This window comes from Nycticebus coucang, chromosome 5, assembly GCF_027406575.1.
Source record: "Nycticebus coucang isolate mNycCou1 chromosome 5, mNycCou1.pri, whole genome shotgun sequence".
Lineage (NCBI taxonomy): Eukaryota > Metazoa > Chordata > Mammalia > Primates > Lorisidae > Nycticebus > Nycticebus coucang.
Window position 1 is genome coordinate 96287921 of NC_069784.1, and position 15079 is coordinate 96302999.

Below are 15079 nucleotides of genomic sequence, written 5' to 3' on the forward strand. Positions count from 1 at the left end.
ACAAGCACAGAAGAAATAATTTGAGAAATGACTTTACAAAGCAGTTGTTGAGGGAAGAAAGCAAATGAAACAACAGCTGAACTGAAACAGAGATGACTAAGTTAATACTTTTGAGACTCTCCTATTAAGGAAGGATTATGTTTAGAAATCCAGTGTGAATCTCTTTCTAAAAGATTTAAGTGTATGGCTTATTGCTCAGAAATGCTGTTGTAAAAGGATGAATCTATGTTTCCAAACTGATTCAAATTAGTCAAGTTGTACTTAAACCTGGAGGGAGAACGTAAAGATAGAAAAAGGCACATACTCTATGCTGGTCGTGACTTGTTGATTCATTTATTAATTCTGCTAGTCTTGGGTCTTCCACCTGCCAGTTTTGTATAGTTTCTCAGCTTCAGATGCAGAGGAATCACATACAGGGGTAGTGAAACATGAGCATTCCCGGGCCCCACCACAGTTTTGATTTGTTAGATTTTGGGGAAAGGACTGGAATCTGCATTTTAAAAGAAGAGGTTCTGCTTAAGGGAACTGTAGCCCACACGGAGAAAGAGAAACACAGCAGCAGACCATTTTCTAAGGGTGAATTCTGAATTTACCTTTATTCTGGAGTGGTTGGTTAGAAACAACATATGCTCTCCTGCATGGTTCTCTTTAATTAGCATAAACTCTTACCCTACCCCTGTGTCTGGCAGCACAGAGCAAGGATAGAAAATAGTTCCTGACTCTGGGGGGAAAAACCTGAAATTTTCACTCAAGAGAGTTGAACTAAATACTATCTAGACTTCCATGTAGTCCCAATACTTTCAATGCATATCTGATGCCTGGCAAATATTTCTGGAGAACTGTGACTCATGTATTGGCAAGTGTGGACGGAACGAGCCTGGAAAAAATAGACATTGGCCTTTGGACCATTAAATCAGTTTAAAAGTTTGATAAGATTTCCTTCCCCACCCTCACCATTTCATCTATAAGCTGGGAGCTGCAATGGCAATTAGATACAAGAACTCAGCGCCTAAATGAAAAATACTTCAACTTTTCCAAAAATTTTCAGCAATTGTCTACATATCATGAGATGTACTGGTTGCCAAGCTGCCCTGTGTGGATGGCTGATGATTAGTCTAATAAAACTCATGCCTAGAATAAGTTTTCATTAATTCTGTCACCAACAGAGTAAACACCACTGACATCAGTTACCAACAACTGAATCCAGAAGGTTCTCATTTGACTAACTCTGTTAGGCAAAAATCCAATCCCTCTGCTTGATGTTGTTGTAATAGTTTTCTTTTTTTCAATATGAAGCAGGAACTGTGAGATTAAGTCTCATAAAATAGTGGGCTATTCAACGCTGAAAAAATTCTATAGTGAAGGAATCACATCTTCCTTTTATATTTTATACAGGGCCTCACATGGTACCTTAATAAGTGGCTTAAAAATAATCTGTTGATTGAGAGTTGATTTTAGTCACAAACACATTCTTCAATATTTCCAAAAAAATTACTGCTTATTGAAAGATAATTGCCAATGGTCGTAGCAAAGGCTAACAACAGAAGCTGGAGTCTCATTTATTCATGCACTTGTTCACCAAACATCCACTGTTTACTACATCAAGTGCTGGATACCGCTTTAGGCAGGTTCTCCATCTAGAGACGGAGAAATGGGGGGAAAAAGGCCTGTTCTCATGGGGTTTACTACTAAGGGGTTAGAAAGGCAATAAACAAAGGAAGTAAATGTATAATATAACAAATACTAAGTAGAAAATAAAATAGGGTAAGGGAAAAAAGATGATGGGGAATTTTATACTGACTTGTCCAGGAAGCCACCATGATAAGGTGACAACTGAGCAGAGACTGAATGAAGTGAGGAATGAACTGTAAACATACTTGGGAAAGAGACTTTCAGGCAAAGACAACAGCAACCAAAATATCTGCATGAATTTAAAAAACCTAGGCTTTTCCAAAAAAATTGGAAGCTCTCCTGAAGCATTCATTCTCTCTTCTCTACTAAGCTTATTTGACCATCCAAAGGAGGTGGACCTCCTCCTCCCTGAACTTCGACAGCAGAATGTAACTTGTAGTTTAACATGCTTTTTTTTGTTTGTTTTCCTTTTTCTTTTTTGAGACAGAGTCTCACTCTGTCACCCCAGGTAGGGTGCAGTGGTGCCATCGTAGCTCACAGGAACCTCAAACCCTAGATTCAAGTGATTCTGCCACTGTGTGCGGTCTAACATGCTGTTTTTGTCTTGTGAGGGGTGAGGTGGAGTGGGGTTAGTCTGATCTTGTTATTTGGACCCCAAACTTATGAATTGGGATCATACTTTATGCTATTTCTGACATTAACACCTCTATCCTGCAGTTCCTGGTGTTGAACATGTTAGACCTTTAAGAAAGATACTTGATTAACCAACGGTGCAAAATCACTTTCGATATAGTCTCTTAAGGGGAAATGTTTCCTCTCAAGGTTTTCTAGTTGTAGTATGGAATTGCTATTAGGATCTCACATTTCCATTCCCAAGTGTATGCATGCATGCACTTACCCCTATATATACAGAAGCTTGCTTAAAAGAAGAAAAATATAACAAATGAGGAGATATATTAAAAGACTTTATTCACAATAGAGAAATTTTACAAATATAATTTTTAAAAATTATGTGTCAATCTATTATGTTTCCCATTACATTAGAGATTTATATAAATTTGGAAATGACGGAATGGATTTATGTACAAATCAAAAACAATGTAAAAAATGGATAGTATACATGAAAGAGTCATGACAAACAAGTCATTGAGTTTGGTAAATTGCTGTACAACTGACATGTATAATATTAATTGCACGAAGTATATCAAAAACGTATGCATCAACACAAAATTCAGTGCCATGGTTCATCTTTCAGGAATGAATACATATATAAATTTAACTGCACAGTTTTATTGAAAATGAAAAAGCTTCTACTTAAATCCTTCAGTTATTAAAATAATTAAAATAACTTTAATTCAATTATATAATATAATATTAATCTCTTATTTTGTTTAAATTTTTGGTGTTTTGTACTTTTGCTTAAAATCCAAGTTCTAGAATTGCAAAACCTTTACTCTTGCTATTGAGACAGCAACACGCAGCACAGCTTGTCTACTTATGCCAGGATATAGTAAGTACATTGTAGTGTTGTGTGTGCTGTATACACAACCTGATGTTGATACTGTACCTGCTACAGAAACACTTAGCAGCTTTGTGCTCTTTAAAATAAAATGAAAAAGCAAGAAAATGAATTAAATTGTCAAAGGACATTCACATAAAAAGTTATAATTTAAATACATATGGCCCAATTTTGGCAATAATCTTTTTTTATACTTTGCCTTAAAGTCCTGGGAACAAAGGGCTCTTGATATCTATTCATTGACTAGGTAAGCAGAAGATATGAGAGGAAGAAGTTGTTCTGGATCACAGAGACTCACTAACTTAGCAATTATGATGTACTGGAGAATCTTTTTCATTCACTAATTTTACTAATTTATTCTTTGACATATACCAATGTTTAATTGGAGTGGAGGGAAGGCAGATCACACAAGTGGCCCTATCAGACAAAGGAAATCATTTGAAAGATTTTCAAAAGGTGAAATAGCTAAACTATGAAGTTATTGAGATTAAGAAAATAATTGTCTTAAAAAATATTAGGTTGAACCTTATGAAATTGCTGATGTTATATTATATAGTTTTTAAACAGCAATTTCATATGCTTCAGCTTAGTTATTGGGTTGCACTGATCTGTCTGACCAGTGTAGGTTGAAAATTTAGGTGGTCAAAGTCTTTTAACTTCAGAATATGCATCATCATATATATATACACACACACACATATATATAATTTCATGGATATGTATGTGTGTATGTATGTAAAATGAACTAAAATGCCAAGAAAACACAAGGTATCACCAATCTACTCTTGGGAAAACCATTCATATTTAAAGCCTAATGTTTAGAAGAGTCATATAATTATTTTGATTTATTGCAGAATTGTTGGGGATTGAGTGATCATTTCTATATGTTGGTTCTAAATTGGGATCTCTTATGTTTAAAGTAATCAAACTAAACATACTATATTCTTATTTGGTCTAAAAGCTTATTATTTTCTTTAATTGACCACGAATAAATAAATTGGCACAGCCTTTATCACGGAGTCAAATCCTGCTTTCATAAATGGAAATGAAATAATTTACTTTATTTGAGAAAGGGCCTTTTTCAAATATGAAAAATCTGAACCAAATGGAATATTTTCTTTTCTCAAGAAAAAGTTACAGATGAAATAAAAACATCCAAAGTTACAGATGAACTAAATAAAAGCCATATGAAATACTCACCCTCTTTTTAGAGAGAACTAATTTCTTCATATATTCAGTTAAAAGCAAAAGCTAATACATTAATACCATTTCTCTTAAAAAAATATACTTCAGTCATAGAATTCTGCAAAATTTGAGAGCTCACCTCACCGTGTACTAGAGACGGAAAGAAATTAACCAGTGCACGATTCAGAAATGACACAGGGCATTTAAAGTAAAGTTGTCAAATTCACCAATTGGGAAACACTTAATATAATTAACCAACAAAAATATGTTGCAGTTTTGATGCAATGAGGTCACCATGAGATGATTCTTTTGGAATGCCTTTCTAATTTGAATTACAATGTGAGGGAAGTATTTTAGAAGACACGCTATCAAATAATGATAGACCCACATAAGGAGGCTGTCACAGTCATAAGATCTGTCTCTGGTGGATAGACAAACCAGATTAACATGACATTGGAAAGGAAAAGCTTTTCTAATAGTTAATTTATTATTATGGCTTTTTGCAACATGGCAAAACATTACAGCTTAAAGCAGACATCATCTCCTCACAGAGGAGGAAAAAGTTTTGCAGTCAAATCAAATTGTAATTAAGAGGTCATTGTTAAACCATTCTACTCAGTCTAATAAAAATGACATTACATCTTCGGTCAACTCCAGAGGTAACAGATACTTAAAAACAAAAACCAAACCAAAAACCAAACCAAAACCAAAACCCCAAACAGTGGATCTACTGGCTGAATAATAAAGGCTACAATAAGAGATTTAGGTCCACTTATGCCTATGATAATAAACATAAAAGACTGCAAAACAATTTAAGAACTTAGAGAATAATGACTGATCTATTAATAAAAGTTCATCATGTGCCTGATAATCAGAAAAGGAATTGTTAAGGTATGCAGTGAGGGGGATGGAGCAGAGTAAAATTTCTTTTTATTTCTTGTTGACTTCAACTTTCTTATGATCTGTACGGAGTACAGGGAGAAGATGAGCCTCAGTGTTGAAGATCCAATGGTCCAGTGGAAGGAGATCATCATCAGAAAATATTAAGTACAAGTATCTGGTGAGAAAAATGAGTTCTGTGTCAGGCAGTGAACCCACAAAGACGGCAAAAACCACATTAGTGTCTCCGTTCATTTTATGGATAAGCATAGACAACAGTCAAGTATATCAAAATCCTGAGGGGATTTACTCATTCATGTGGAGTAAAAAAGCTATTCTGTGCTTTGGTTGTTAGTGTCTGAGAACCAAACGAAGCTGTCACTAGTCATCAAATTATAATTACTGAAAATACACCTGTAATTAGGGCCATGTATGTAGAGGGACATTCTGAATTAGTCATACTTAATATTACTGGAATGTATTCATGATAAAGACATCTACAAAGAAGATCTGTCAGACACCTCAGCTGCATAGTTTTTGGCTAATTTTCACTTACTTCAGTGTCTCTGCCAGGAAGAAACTCTGCTGTACATCGTCGTAACTCTCATGAAGGAGGTAAACATCCCGTAGGCCTGAATAGCCTCCATTTACTCGGCAGTGACTCTCCAGGGCCTAAGTGGGGAAAAATGGTCACGTTTCAGGAAACTGGTTGTCACTAGGTTTTATTATTAGATTGTCTAATGCAGATAAAATGGATTTTCAAAAAATTCTATTAAAGTTGAATGAAGACTTGTTAACAGTTTTAGGTTAAAAAAAAAGTAAAAACCATAAACTGTAAATGCAAATACAACATGAAAAGCCAAAGAACATATGGACAACATATCTTACCTAATTGGAAACATGTCTACATTTAGTTTTGGGATAATTTTACACTGATCTCTATTATCGTTTCCTCCTAAGCTCTAGCAGGGCTTGGCAAACTATGGACCACAGGTTACCCCGACCTGCTTATTTTTGTAAATTAAGTTTTATTAAACCAAAGCGCCATACTCATTTGTTTATTTATTGCCTGTGCCTGGATTTTTTTGTTTTTTACTACAGTGGTGGATCTGAGTGGATGCAACAGAGATTGCATGACCCCTGAAGCTAATACTATTTAGTTCTTACAGAAAAAGTTTGCTGACTCCTGGTCTATAGAGATTGTTAATGTAAGTGGAGATTATAAAGCACTGGTTGAGAAAATGTAGGGACTCAAACAGCTGCCACTATAATCAGAGCATTTTCTTTCTTGAAACTTGATTGTAGGGTACTAATTAGTGATACTGGCAACAGAGCTAAAAGAAGAAAATGAAAGGCAGTGAGAAAAATGTGGCTGGCATCTGTTCCTAAAATATCTTTTTTCTTTTCTTTCATCTGGAATGGAAGAGGAAGGGTTGACTCCACTGACAACTATCTAGAGAAATGATCCTACATCTCTGGAGCTGTCTGAACACGAGTGTTTAAGAAAAGAGACAGATGGGGGATGTGTGTGCGGATGAAAACTTAGGTAGCAGCCTAAATTAACTCACCATCTTACTTTGTCGGCTGCTAGTACGCTTACTGCTGTTTGTGTTTTTTTTTTCCTACAAGCTCATTTTATATCTTTTGCTTCTAATTTCTTTTCTTTCCTTTTTTGAGACAGAGTCTCACTATGTGGCCCTCAGCAGAGGGCCGTGGCGTCATAGCTCACAGCAACCTCAAACTCCTGGGCTTAAGTGATTCTCCTGCCTCAGCCTCCCAAATAGCTGGGATTACAGGTGCTCCCCACAATGCCCAGCTATTTTTTGGCTATTTTTTGTTGCAGTTGTTCATTGTTGTTTAGCTGGCCTGGGCCGAGTTCGAACCCGCCAGCCTCAGTGTTTGTAGCTGAGCCTATTTTTATTTTTTTAAACCCTTTTTTTAGCTTTACTGAGGCATGATTGACAAAAACATACAGGATGGCCATAAAGTTCATGTGCACTTTGGTCCCCTGTATACACTGTGGCCACCCTGTCTATATTTTGAAGTGTACAATGTGATGATTTGATATTCGTCTTTATATGTTGTGAAATGATTACCATAATCAAGCCAGTCATCATATCCATCGCCTCACAGTTACTGTGTGTGTGTAGGAAGAACACATAAAATCTGTTCACACACTATTAACTATGGTCACTGCACTATATTTAAGGTCTCAAGGACTTATTCATCTAACACGGTGGTTCTCAACCTTCCTAATGCTGCGACCCTTTAATATAGTTCCTCATGTTGTGGTGACCCCCAGCCATAAAATTATCTTCACTGCTACTTCCTAACTGTAATTTTGCTATTGTTATGAATCATAATGTAAATATCTGATATGTAGGATCTATTTTCATTGGTTGCGACCCACAGGTTGAGAACCGCTGATTATTCTAACAACTGAAAATTTGTATCTTTTCACCCACGTCTCCCTTCTCTGTCATTCCGCAGTCCCTGACAACTACCATTCTACTCTCTGCTTATTTGAGTTCAGCTTTTAAAAAATAGTCCACACATGTGTACTACATGTGTTTGTCTTTTTGTGCTGGGTTATTTCACTTAGCTAATGTCCTCCAGGTTCATTCATATTGCCACAAATGGCAGGCTTTCCTTCTTCTTCAAGGCTGTGTAATATTCCATCATCTATATATACCATATTTCTTTATCTGTTCATCCAGTGATGGGCAGTTAGGCTGTTTGTGCATATTGGCTATTGTTAATCATGCTGCAATGAACACAGAAGTATAGGATAGTGCTTGAATGCTGGTATTAATGGATTGCTGTTGATCTATGAAGCGATCTTTAGTGATTTGCTGCTGGACTATATGCTTTTCATAATCTCACTCAACATTATTATTAAGAACTTTAATTGAGACATGGAAAGCAAGTTTCCCAAGCATATCAATGACAGAGGGCTGGGAAGGGGGTGACTCGTTAGAAGACAGCAGGATGGCTCACAAATCCTTTACAAGCTGTGAGGATGGGGGACAAAATACAGAGTAAAGGGGTAAAATGGAACAGTGGCGGATGTGGTCGTAACATATCCGACTGCAAGTCTGATGTAAGCCAGAGGTTTGATACATCTATAATACTAAAACAACAAACTGGACTATAGCCTACGGGAAATCATACTGAGAAGTTTTTGAGTCATACGGGCGGCTGTGAAAGACCACAGCTGGAAACCACACCAGGAAAAGTGAAATGTGTCAGTAGAAGAGAGTTTTCTTTCTCCATTACCTCAGAGCACAAACACCATAAATTCTGGCTACAAAAGAAACAACTTTCTAATACCAACCCCCATTAGAAAACAGAACCTATTACCTTATGAGCTAGTACCTTATTCACTTTTGCTACAAAGGTGAATGTACTGATGTCTTTTTATTGATAAGGGGTGCAAGAGATACAGAGGAGGTCTGTCTTTGAGTAGAAGCCTGGGTGAGGTAATTTTTAAGATTCCTTTAAAAACAGAATATGCAGGAAGATTACTGGGAGGTGATGTCAGGGAGTGAGTGGAGAGAGTGTGACAGGGACAGAAGAGCCAGTGAAATACATCCATACAGGAATAACCCGGATGTGTGCAACTGCCACTGGAAACCCCCCGGACCGTGGGGCCTGCCACCGCAAAATATGCTCAAAAGAAGGAAGACCAGGTAGGGTAGTTACCCACCAAACCACAAACCTCACTGGTTGAGGGCTGCCACCGGGACTGTTAACTCCTCCATACTTCTCAGACCACAGCCAGCTGCCTGGGAAGACGTTCCTTCCCCTCCTTCTTCTGACATGGTTTCCAGCTGTGGTCTTGAGTTTGAGTTGGAACAGATGAGAAGAACAGAACTGGCAGGGGGAGCTGCTGTCGTGAAGGTCACTGCCCACTTGGGCTGCCACTGAACCCCAGGGGGCCACGGGGATATAACATAGGGGAAAAAAAATGCTGCCACGCCTTCTAAGTCTAACATATTTGTGCTTTAAAAAGGGCAAGAGTCCCCAGCACTCCTCGGTATAGCTCTGGTTCTAGCAGAAGTCATAAATAGCAAAAATGGGGGTGGGGGATAGGGGTCACTATGTTATGACACGGGGAAACAACATCACAATTTCATATCATATGTTGTGCTATGGAATTAACAAGAGATAAAATTTATAATACATAAAACCACTCTATTATTCACAAATAATTCCCCTGAAGAATCAGGCAAACCAGAGTCCCCTACTCACCTAGCAAGGAATTTACTTCCCAATTTTAATCACTTCTCTGTCATACATTCGCACATTTTAACATCTATAAAAATGTCATAATGAAACTGGCAATGTTATTCTTTCTCAGTGGTATATAAAATAATGCTTCTTACAAATTATGGTGTTTTAGATTTGATGAAATACGTTATTCCTGGTATTTTCAACTTAAACTGATACATGATTCCTTCATTGGCTACTTCAAGACCAAAATAATACCCTTTCACCAAAGCTTAGATGAACCTCAATTTTTTTTTTTTTTTTTTTTGCAGGGGCTGGGCTTGAACCCATCACCCCCAGTATATGGGGCCGGCACCCTACTCCTTGAGCCACAGGCACTGCCCAGATGAACCTCAATTTTACCATATTTTTTCCAGAGAAAACCCTCCAGAAATTTAAAGAAATTATAATTACTACTGATTAAATATAACGAGAAAACTTTGTAAAAAAAAAAAAAAAAAGAAGAGGCCTAAAGAATCACTGTTATTTAAAATGACTGATGATTAATGATAAGGCACGCACTCAATGAAGAGAGTAATAAGATTCACAAATAGCTTCCTAAGATATTAGTTACATTTTACACAAAGGCAATATTCATTTTAGACTTCCTGAGAGAAGTCATTGCTAATGAACAGTTTTTAGAGATAGCTAACCTTCTAACAAAGACTGCTCGAGAATGGAAGAGAGTAATTAAAGCATTGCTGGTGCTTAGCCCATGAATTCCTGCCCACTCCTTTCAGAATAATCTCTCTTACGCGAAGACAGACATTTTTGGGGTGCACATTCTGGAGGGTGCCTCCTCTGGCACCAGCACACAGAGTGTTCACTCAATTAGTTGAGGAAGATGACACACCACACTCTAGGAGAGACCCAGAGGGGGACAGACAATTACAAGAACACATTGGATGTCCGGAAAGCTTACAGATATTCCGAGAAACTCGAGCCCAGTGAAGGAATATCCTTACACGGAGTAATTCTTCTATAGGTTCTTTGTAAAAGTTACATCTAAGTAGCTAGTTTATTCTAAGTAAAAGCATACACTAAGATTTTTAAAGCCCAAAGGCTAATAGAAAAAAACCAGGCAACTGTTTCTTGAAACAGACACCAGAAGTGAGTATCTCCAAGTTGCCCTAACTTGGAGATACTTGGAGTAAGTTGGAGTTAGTTGCCCTAACTGTGGAATTAAGAGATCATCATTTCTCTAGTTATGTGAGGTCAATTTTATGATATGCCTTTCTAGATATATCTGTTGACATCTAAGTCTGCTAGCAGGTATGTTTATATCACTGTTATATAAAACAAAGCTAAAGCCAGGGATATAGAATGACTTAACTGAAAACACACAGTCCCGAGTAGAAAAAAACTGGTAAAAGCTTTAAAAATTACAGAAGAGTTGATATGCCAGATTTATAGGTAACATGTTTTCTTAAGACATTTATCTATAAGAAACACATGCAAATTAAAACATCACCTCCACAGCTTCCCAGGCCCATTTCCGGTACTTGGGATCGTGAGTCAGTCGCCACATATACATGTAAGTCTCGATAACTTCTGGGCGTAAGATGTAGTATTTTTCGTTTTGCCTTGTAGCAATGGCTTCAACACCACCATCGAATCTGAAAGCTTCTGGTCCCAGTTTCATTACTAAAGGATACGCAAAGGGTGAACCAGGGTTACTATTCTGGACAATGCTTAGTGTCTATCTATAATGTAAATGAAACTAGAAAGTATAGTCTTCCCACAGTGTCTGTGGGGGGTTGACTCCAGGATTTCAAGTGGGTTCCAAAACCTGAGGACGCTATGGTATTTGCACGTAACTTATGCCTATGTTTTCATACTCTAAATCAGGAGTCCTCAAACTTTTTAAACAGTGGGCCAATTCACTGTCCCTCAGACCGTTGGAGGGCTGGACTATAGTTTAAAAAAAAAAAACAAAAAACTATGAACAAATTCCTATGCACACTGCACATATCTTATTTTGAAGTAAAAAACAGAACGGGAACAAATACAATTCACACTGCTTCATGTGGCCCGCGGGCCACAGTTTGAGGACGCCTGCTCTAAATCATCTCTAGGTTGCTTACAATACCAGATACAGTGTAAATCTTATGTAAATAGTTGTTACACTGTATTGTTTAGGAAAATAAGAAAAAAAGTCTGTACATGTTCAGTAGAGATTTAATCATCCTTTAAAAAAAGAGAGAGAGGGTCTTACAGTGTTTCCTGGGCTCCCCTTGAACTCATGGGCTCAAGGAATCCTCTCACCTCAACCTCCCAAGCAGCTGGGACTACAGGTATGTGCTACCTTGCCTGGCACAACCATCCTTTTTTTTTCTTCAAGAATATTTTTGATCCATGGTTGGCTGAATCTGTGGATGTGGGACCCAGGGATACGAGGTCTGACTACACTTAACATTCAAAAGAGATACTAAGACAGTCATTTTAGGAACAGTTATAAATATCATGTAATATATAATGTTCAATGTATTTTGAAAATTTAGTCATTCAAAAAGGAATATAGTAATCATTTTTTTAAAAATTTACTCATTTACTTAGTACCCACAAGGCACCATGAGACCTCTTGTTAGTAAGAAATTCAGTGGTTGACAATTCTAAGTCATTTTGTCACAAAAGTCCAGTTATTCAATCTTTGTTTCATGTTCCAATTTTATGATATAAGAAGGGAGCCAGGCTCATTCTATTTCATGAGGATACAGCAAAGATTAACAATGTTTTAGCAAATGCTAAGTTTCTTTTTTGCACTGGATGGAGATCCTTCCCCACTGACATCTGGCCATAGCCAAGGTCAGTAAATTAGGTTGGCTTTCCCCTTTGTGGCTAGGATTTTGTTTCTTGGCAAACTAATTGGTAGATATTTTTAGGTTTAAGCCTTGCCTTTTAAAGTAAACATAAATCCCTGTAAGATCATCAAGTTTCATAGGCATGGTAGAGATGTTTTGGATGGCAGCAATGATAAAGTTCTTTGCTGAATGAAATCAAAACATGTGGGATTAGATCGTAAGTGAAGAACAGCATGTACTCACACGTGCGATTGTATGACTCGTGACAGGTACGGGCAATTTCAGCCCCGAGTTCAAGGTAGTGTTGAGCCAGGCCTTGGGGAGCCCCATCAGCCCCGAGCGCAAACATGCCCCCAGCAAAGCAGGTCAGGTGGCCCATTTTGTGCTCCAGAAGGCCCCCTTTCCACTCCGCGATGTAAGTCAGGCCGCTGCTGGACTTGCGGATCAAGTGAGTCTCAATGGCCTGGAAAAAATACTTAACGTTTTAAAACATCTTGTAATCTCTTCTCAGATTTATAGCAAAACCACCACCAGTGTTAAAAAAATAAAGAACAAAACATGACTCGCAATTTGAGTTTGGATTTTCATGCCCTGGCTCTCTGTCTTTTTGCAATAGTCTATAAGAACTCCTTTGGTTAGTCAGAAAGAAGGCTGTTGGGTCAGCCCAGTTGGTTTTGCTTGGTTCCGTGACCAAATACTCCTATTCCTCATATCCTCAAAGCTGCCCCCTTTTCAAAGACAGTGGAAATAGCTGGTTTAGTGCATTTTCATTTTCATAAATGGAGAAAAAATACAACGCACAGGCCAAGGTGGATGAACAGAATGCTTTTGTGCATGAGATCCAGGCTGGACCTGTCCTTTCATTTCCTGAGGCTCAGAGGGGTGGCTCAATCCAGTGACAAAGAGGAGCTCTTCTGGGTCAGACCCTTGGCTTCAAATTCCACTCTGACACTATCTGTAATTTGCAGGGATGGGTAATTTGCTTACTATATCCCTTAATCTCAGTGTCCTTATCCATAAAATGGGAATGAAAGTTTCTCCTGTGAGGACTCTGCAACATTTTCTTTATAAAGCAGTCAGTACTGTGGTGGTAGCTGATAAAGGCCATTTAGCATTATCACTTATATCGCCAATGGGTAAGACTTCAATCAAATTCCTTCCTAATAATTCTATTAAAAAATAAACTAGTGGCTCATGTCTATAATCCCAGCACTTTGAGAGGGTGAGGTGTGAGGATCGCTTGAGGCCAGGAGGTTAAGATTAGTCTGGGAAACAGGAAGACCCTGTCTCTACCAAAAAATGCTAAAAACATTAGCTGGGTGTGGTGGCTTACCCGTAGTCCTAGCTCCTCTGGGGGCTGGGGCAGGAGGATCACTTGAGATCAACAGTTTGAAGTTGCTGCTGTGAGCTATGAGAGCTATGATCATGTCACTGCACTCTAGCCTGGGCAACAGAACAAAACCCTGTTTTCCCCTATGCCCCCAAAGGCCACTAGTATACAGTGAAAAAATTATACATAAAATAAAAAGTTTTACATTTGGGAGAAATGATAATATTTACAAAAATGGTATAGAAAATATAATTTATTTCTGTTCTAGACTATTGATATTCTTTTAAATTAGATGGAGAAACAAAATAAGCCTTACATGTATTTTAAAGAGCAAAAATGAAGTGTGTTTGGGATTACTAATTTCTAATTACTCTAACAGAAACTGCTTACTTTTTTCCCATCAATTACTTCACAGTAGGAAATAGGATATGACTGCTCTACACATGGACAGTGCTATCAAAAAAGAGGGATTCTTAAGAAGCATGTTTGAGAATAGCAGACACAGAAAAAAACATGTAATAGTAAAGAATGAATGAAAATGAATATATAAGCAGATGAAAACTTTCCTACCTTTATTAGAAATAAACAGATGAGACCAATATGGTAGGAAACAAATGGACATAATGCTATGCTCGTTAACTGTGGTTAAGCTAATTTTATTGATGGTTTAATTTTTCATTCCCATTTTATGCAACTGAACATCTTAGCTATTCAAACTTCTCATAACATGAATTCCAATAAAGTTCTTCAAGCAGATACTTGCTCATCATCCAAGAAATTATACTTTCTACATGGCAGGAATAATAGCTTTTGAGCATGACTTAAAGAAACAGTATAACCCTGTTATGGATCCTAAATAAAGCAGCAAAGTATCTTGGGGATGATTCTGACCAAGTTGCTACTTCTCAATGTGAACTATAGTGAGATTCGATGACCTTCAAGGCAATTGTCTTGTGTGGCCATGGGAAGACGTAAATAGACACAGAGAAGGGTAAATGGTATTTGGTGGCTCTCAAAAAACTGCTGAGGCTCAGAGAAATGATTAGGGAAGAAGAGAGCTATATGTATTTTCTGATTTCAACCTTATATTTGAAAAAAAAAAATTGGTTTCATGAAGCTTTTAGATTCCTAAATGTCTAATAAATCACCTATCCAGGTATCATTCACCACTAAGAATCTTAGTGCCATCTCCAGATAGGGCTATGAAAACTAGATGAAAGCTCAAAATATTTTGTTATCACAACCACCAAAGAAAACATACAACTTTGGGATTAAATTGCTTTCTAAAATCCACCCGAAGCTAGCACCTTGTAATCATCATCTCCAATAACTCAACTATCCAGCACAGTAACATAGGGCATCCAGTCCTTGATTATGATGATTGATTGATTGATTTTTGAAACAGTCTCACTCTATTGCCCCAGGCTAGAGTGCCATGGCCTCAGCCTAGCTCACAGCAACCTC

At 37.6% G+C, this 15079-nt stretch overlaps 1 protein-coding gene across 2 annotated transcripts in view; it reads right to left on the reverse strand.

Moving 5' to 3' along the window:
• Positions 1-2576: 2576 nt before the first annotated feature.
• MAN1A1 (mannosidase alpha class 1A member 1) overlaps positions 2577-15079 on the reverse strand; it is a 195483-nt gene continuing 182980 nt past the window's right edge. For both annotated transcript variants that reach the window (XM_053590549.1, XM_053590550.1), the window contains exons 10-13: positions 12529-12748; positions 10956-11128; positions 5772-5887; positions 2577-5393 (exon numbers count right to left, since the gene is read on the reverse strand). In XM_053590549.1, coding sequence (XP_053446524.1) covers positions 5267-5393; positions 5772-5887; positions 10956-11128; positions 12529-12748 — 636 coding nt within the window. In that variant the 3' untranslated portion in view covers positions 2577-5266. The remainder of the gene's footprint in view (positions 5394-5771; positions 5888-10955; positions 11129-12528; positions 12749-15079) is intronic.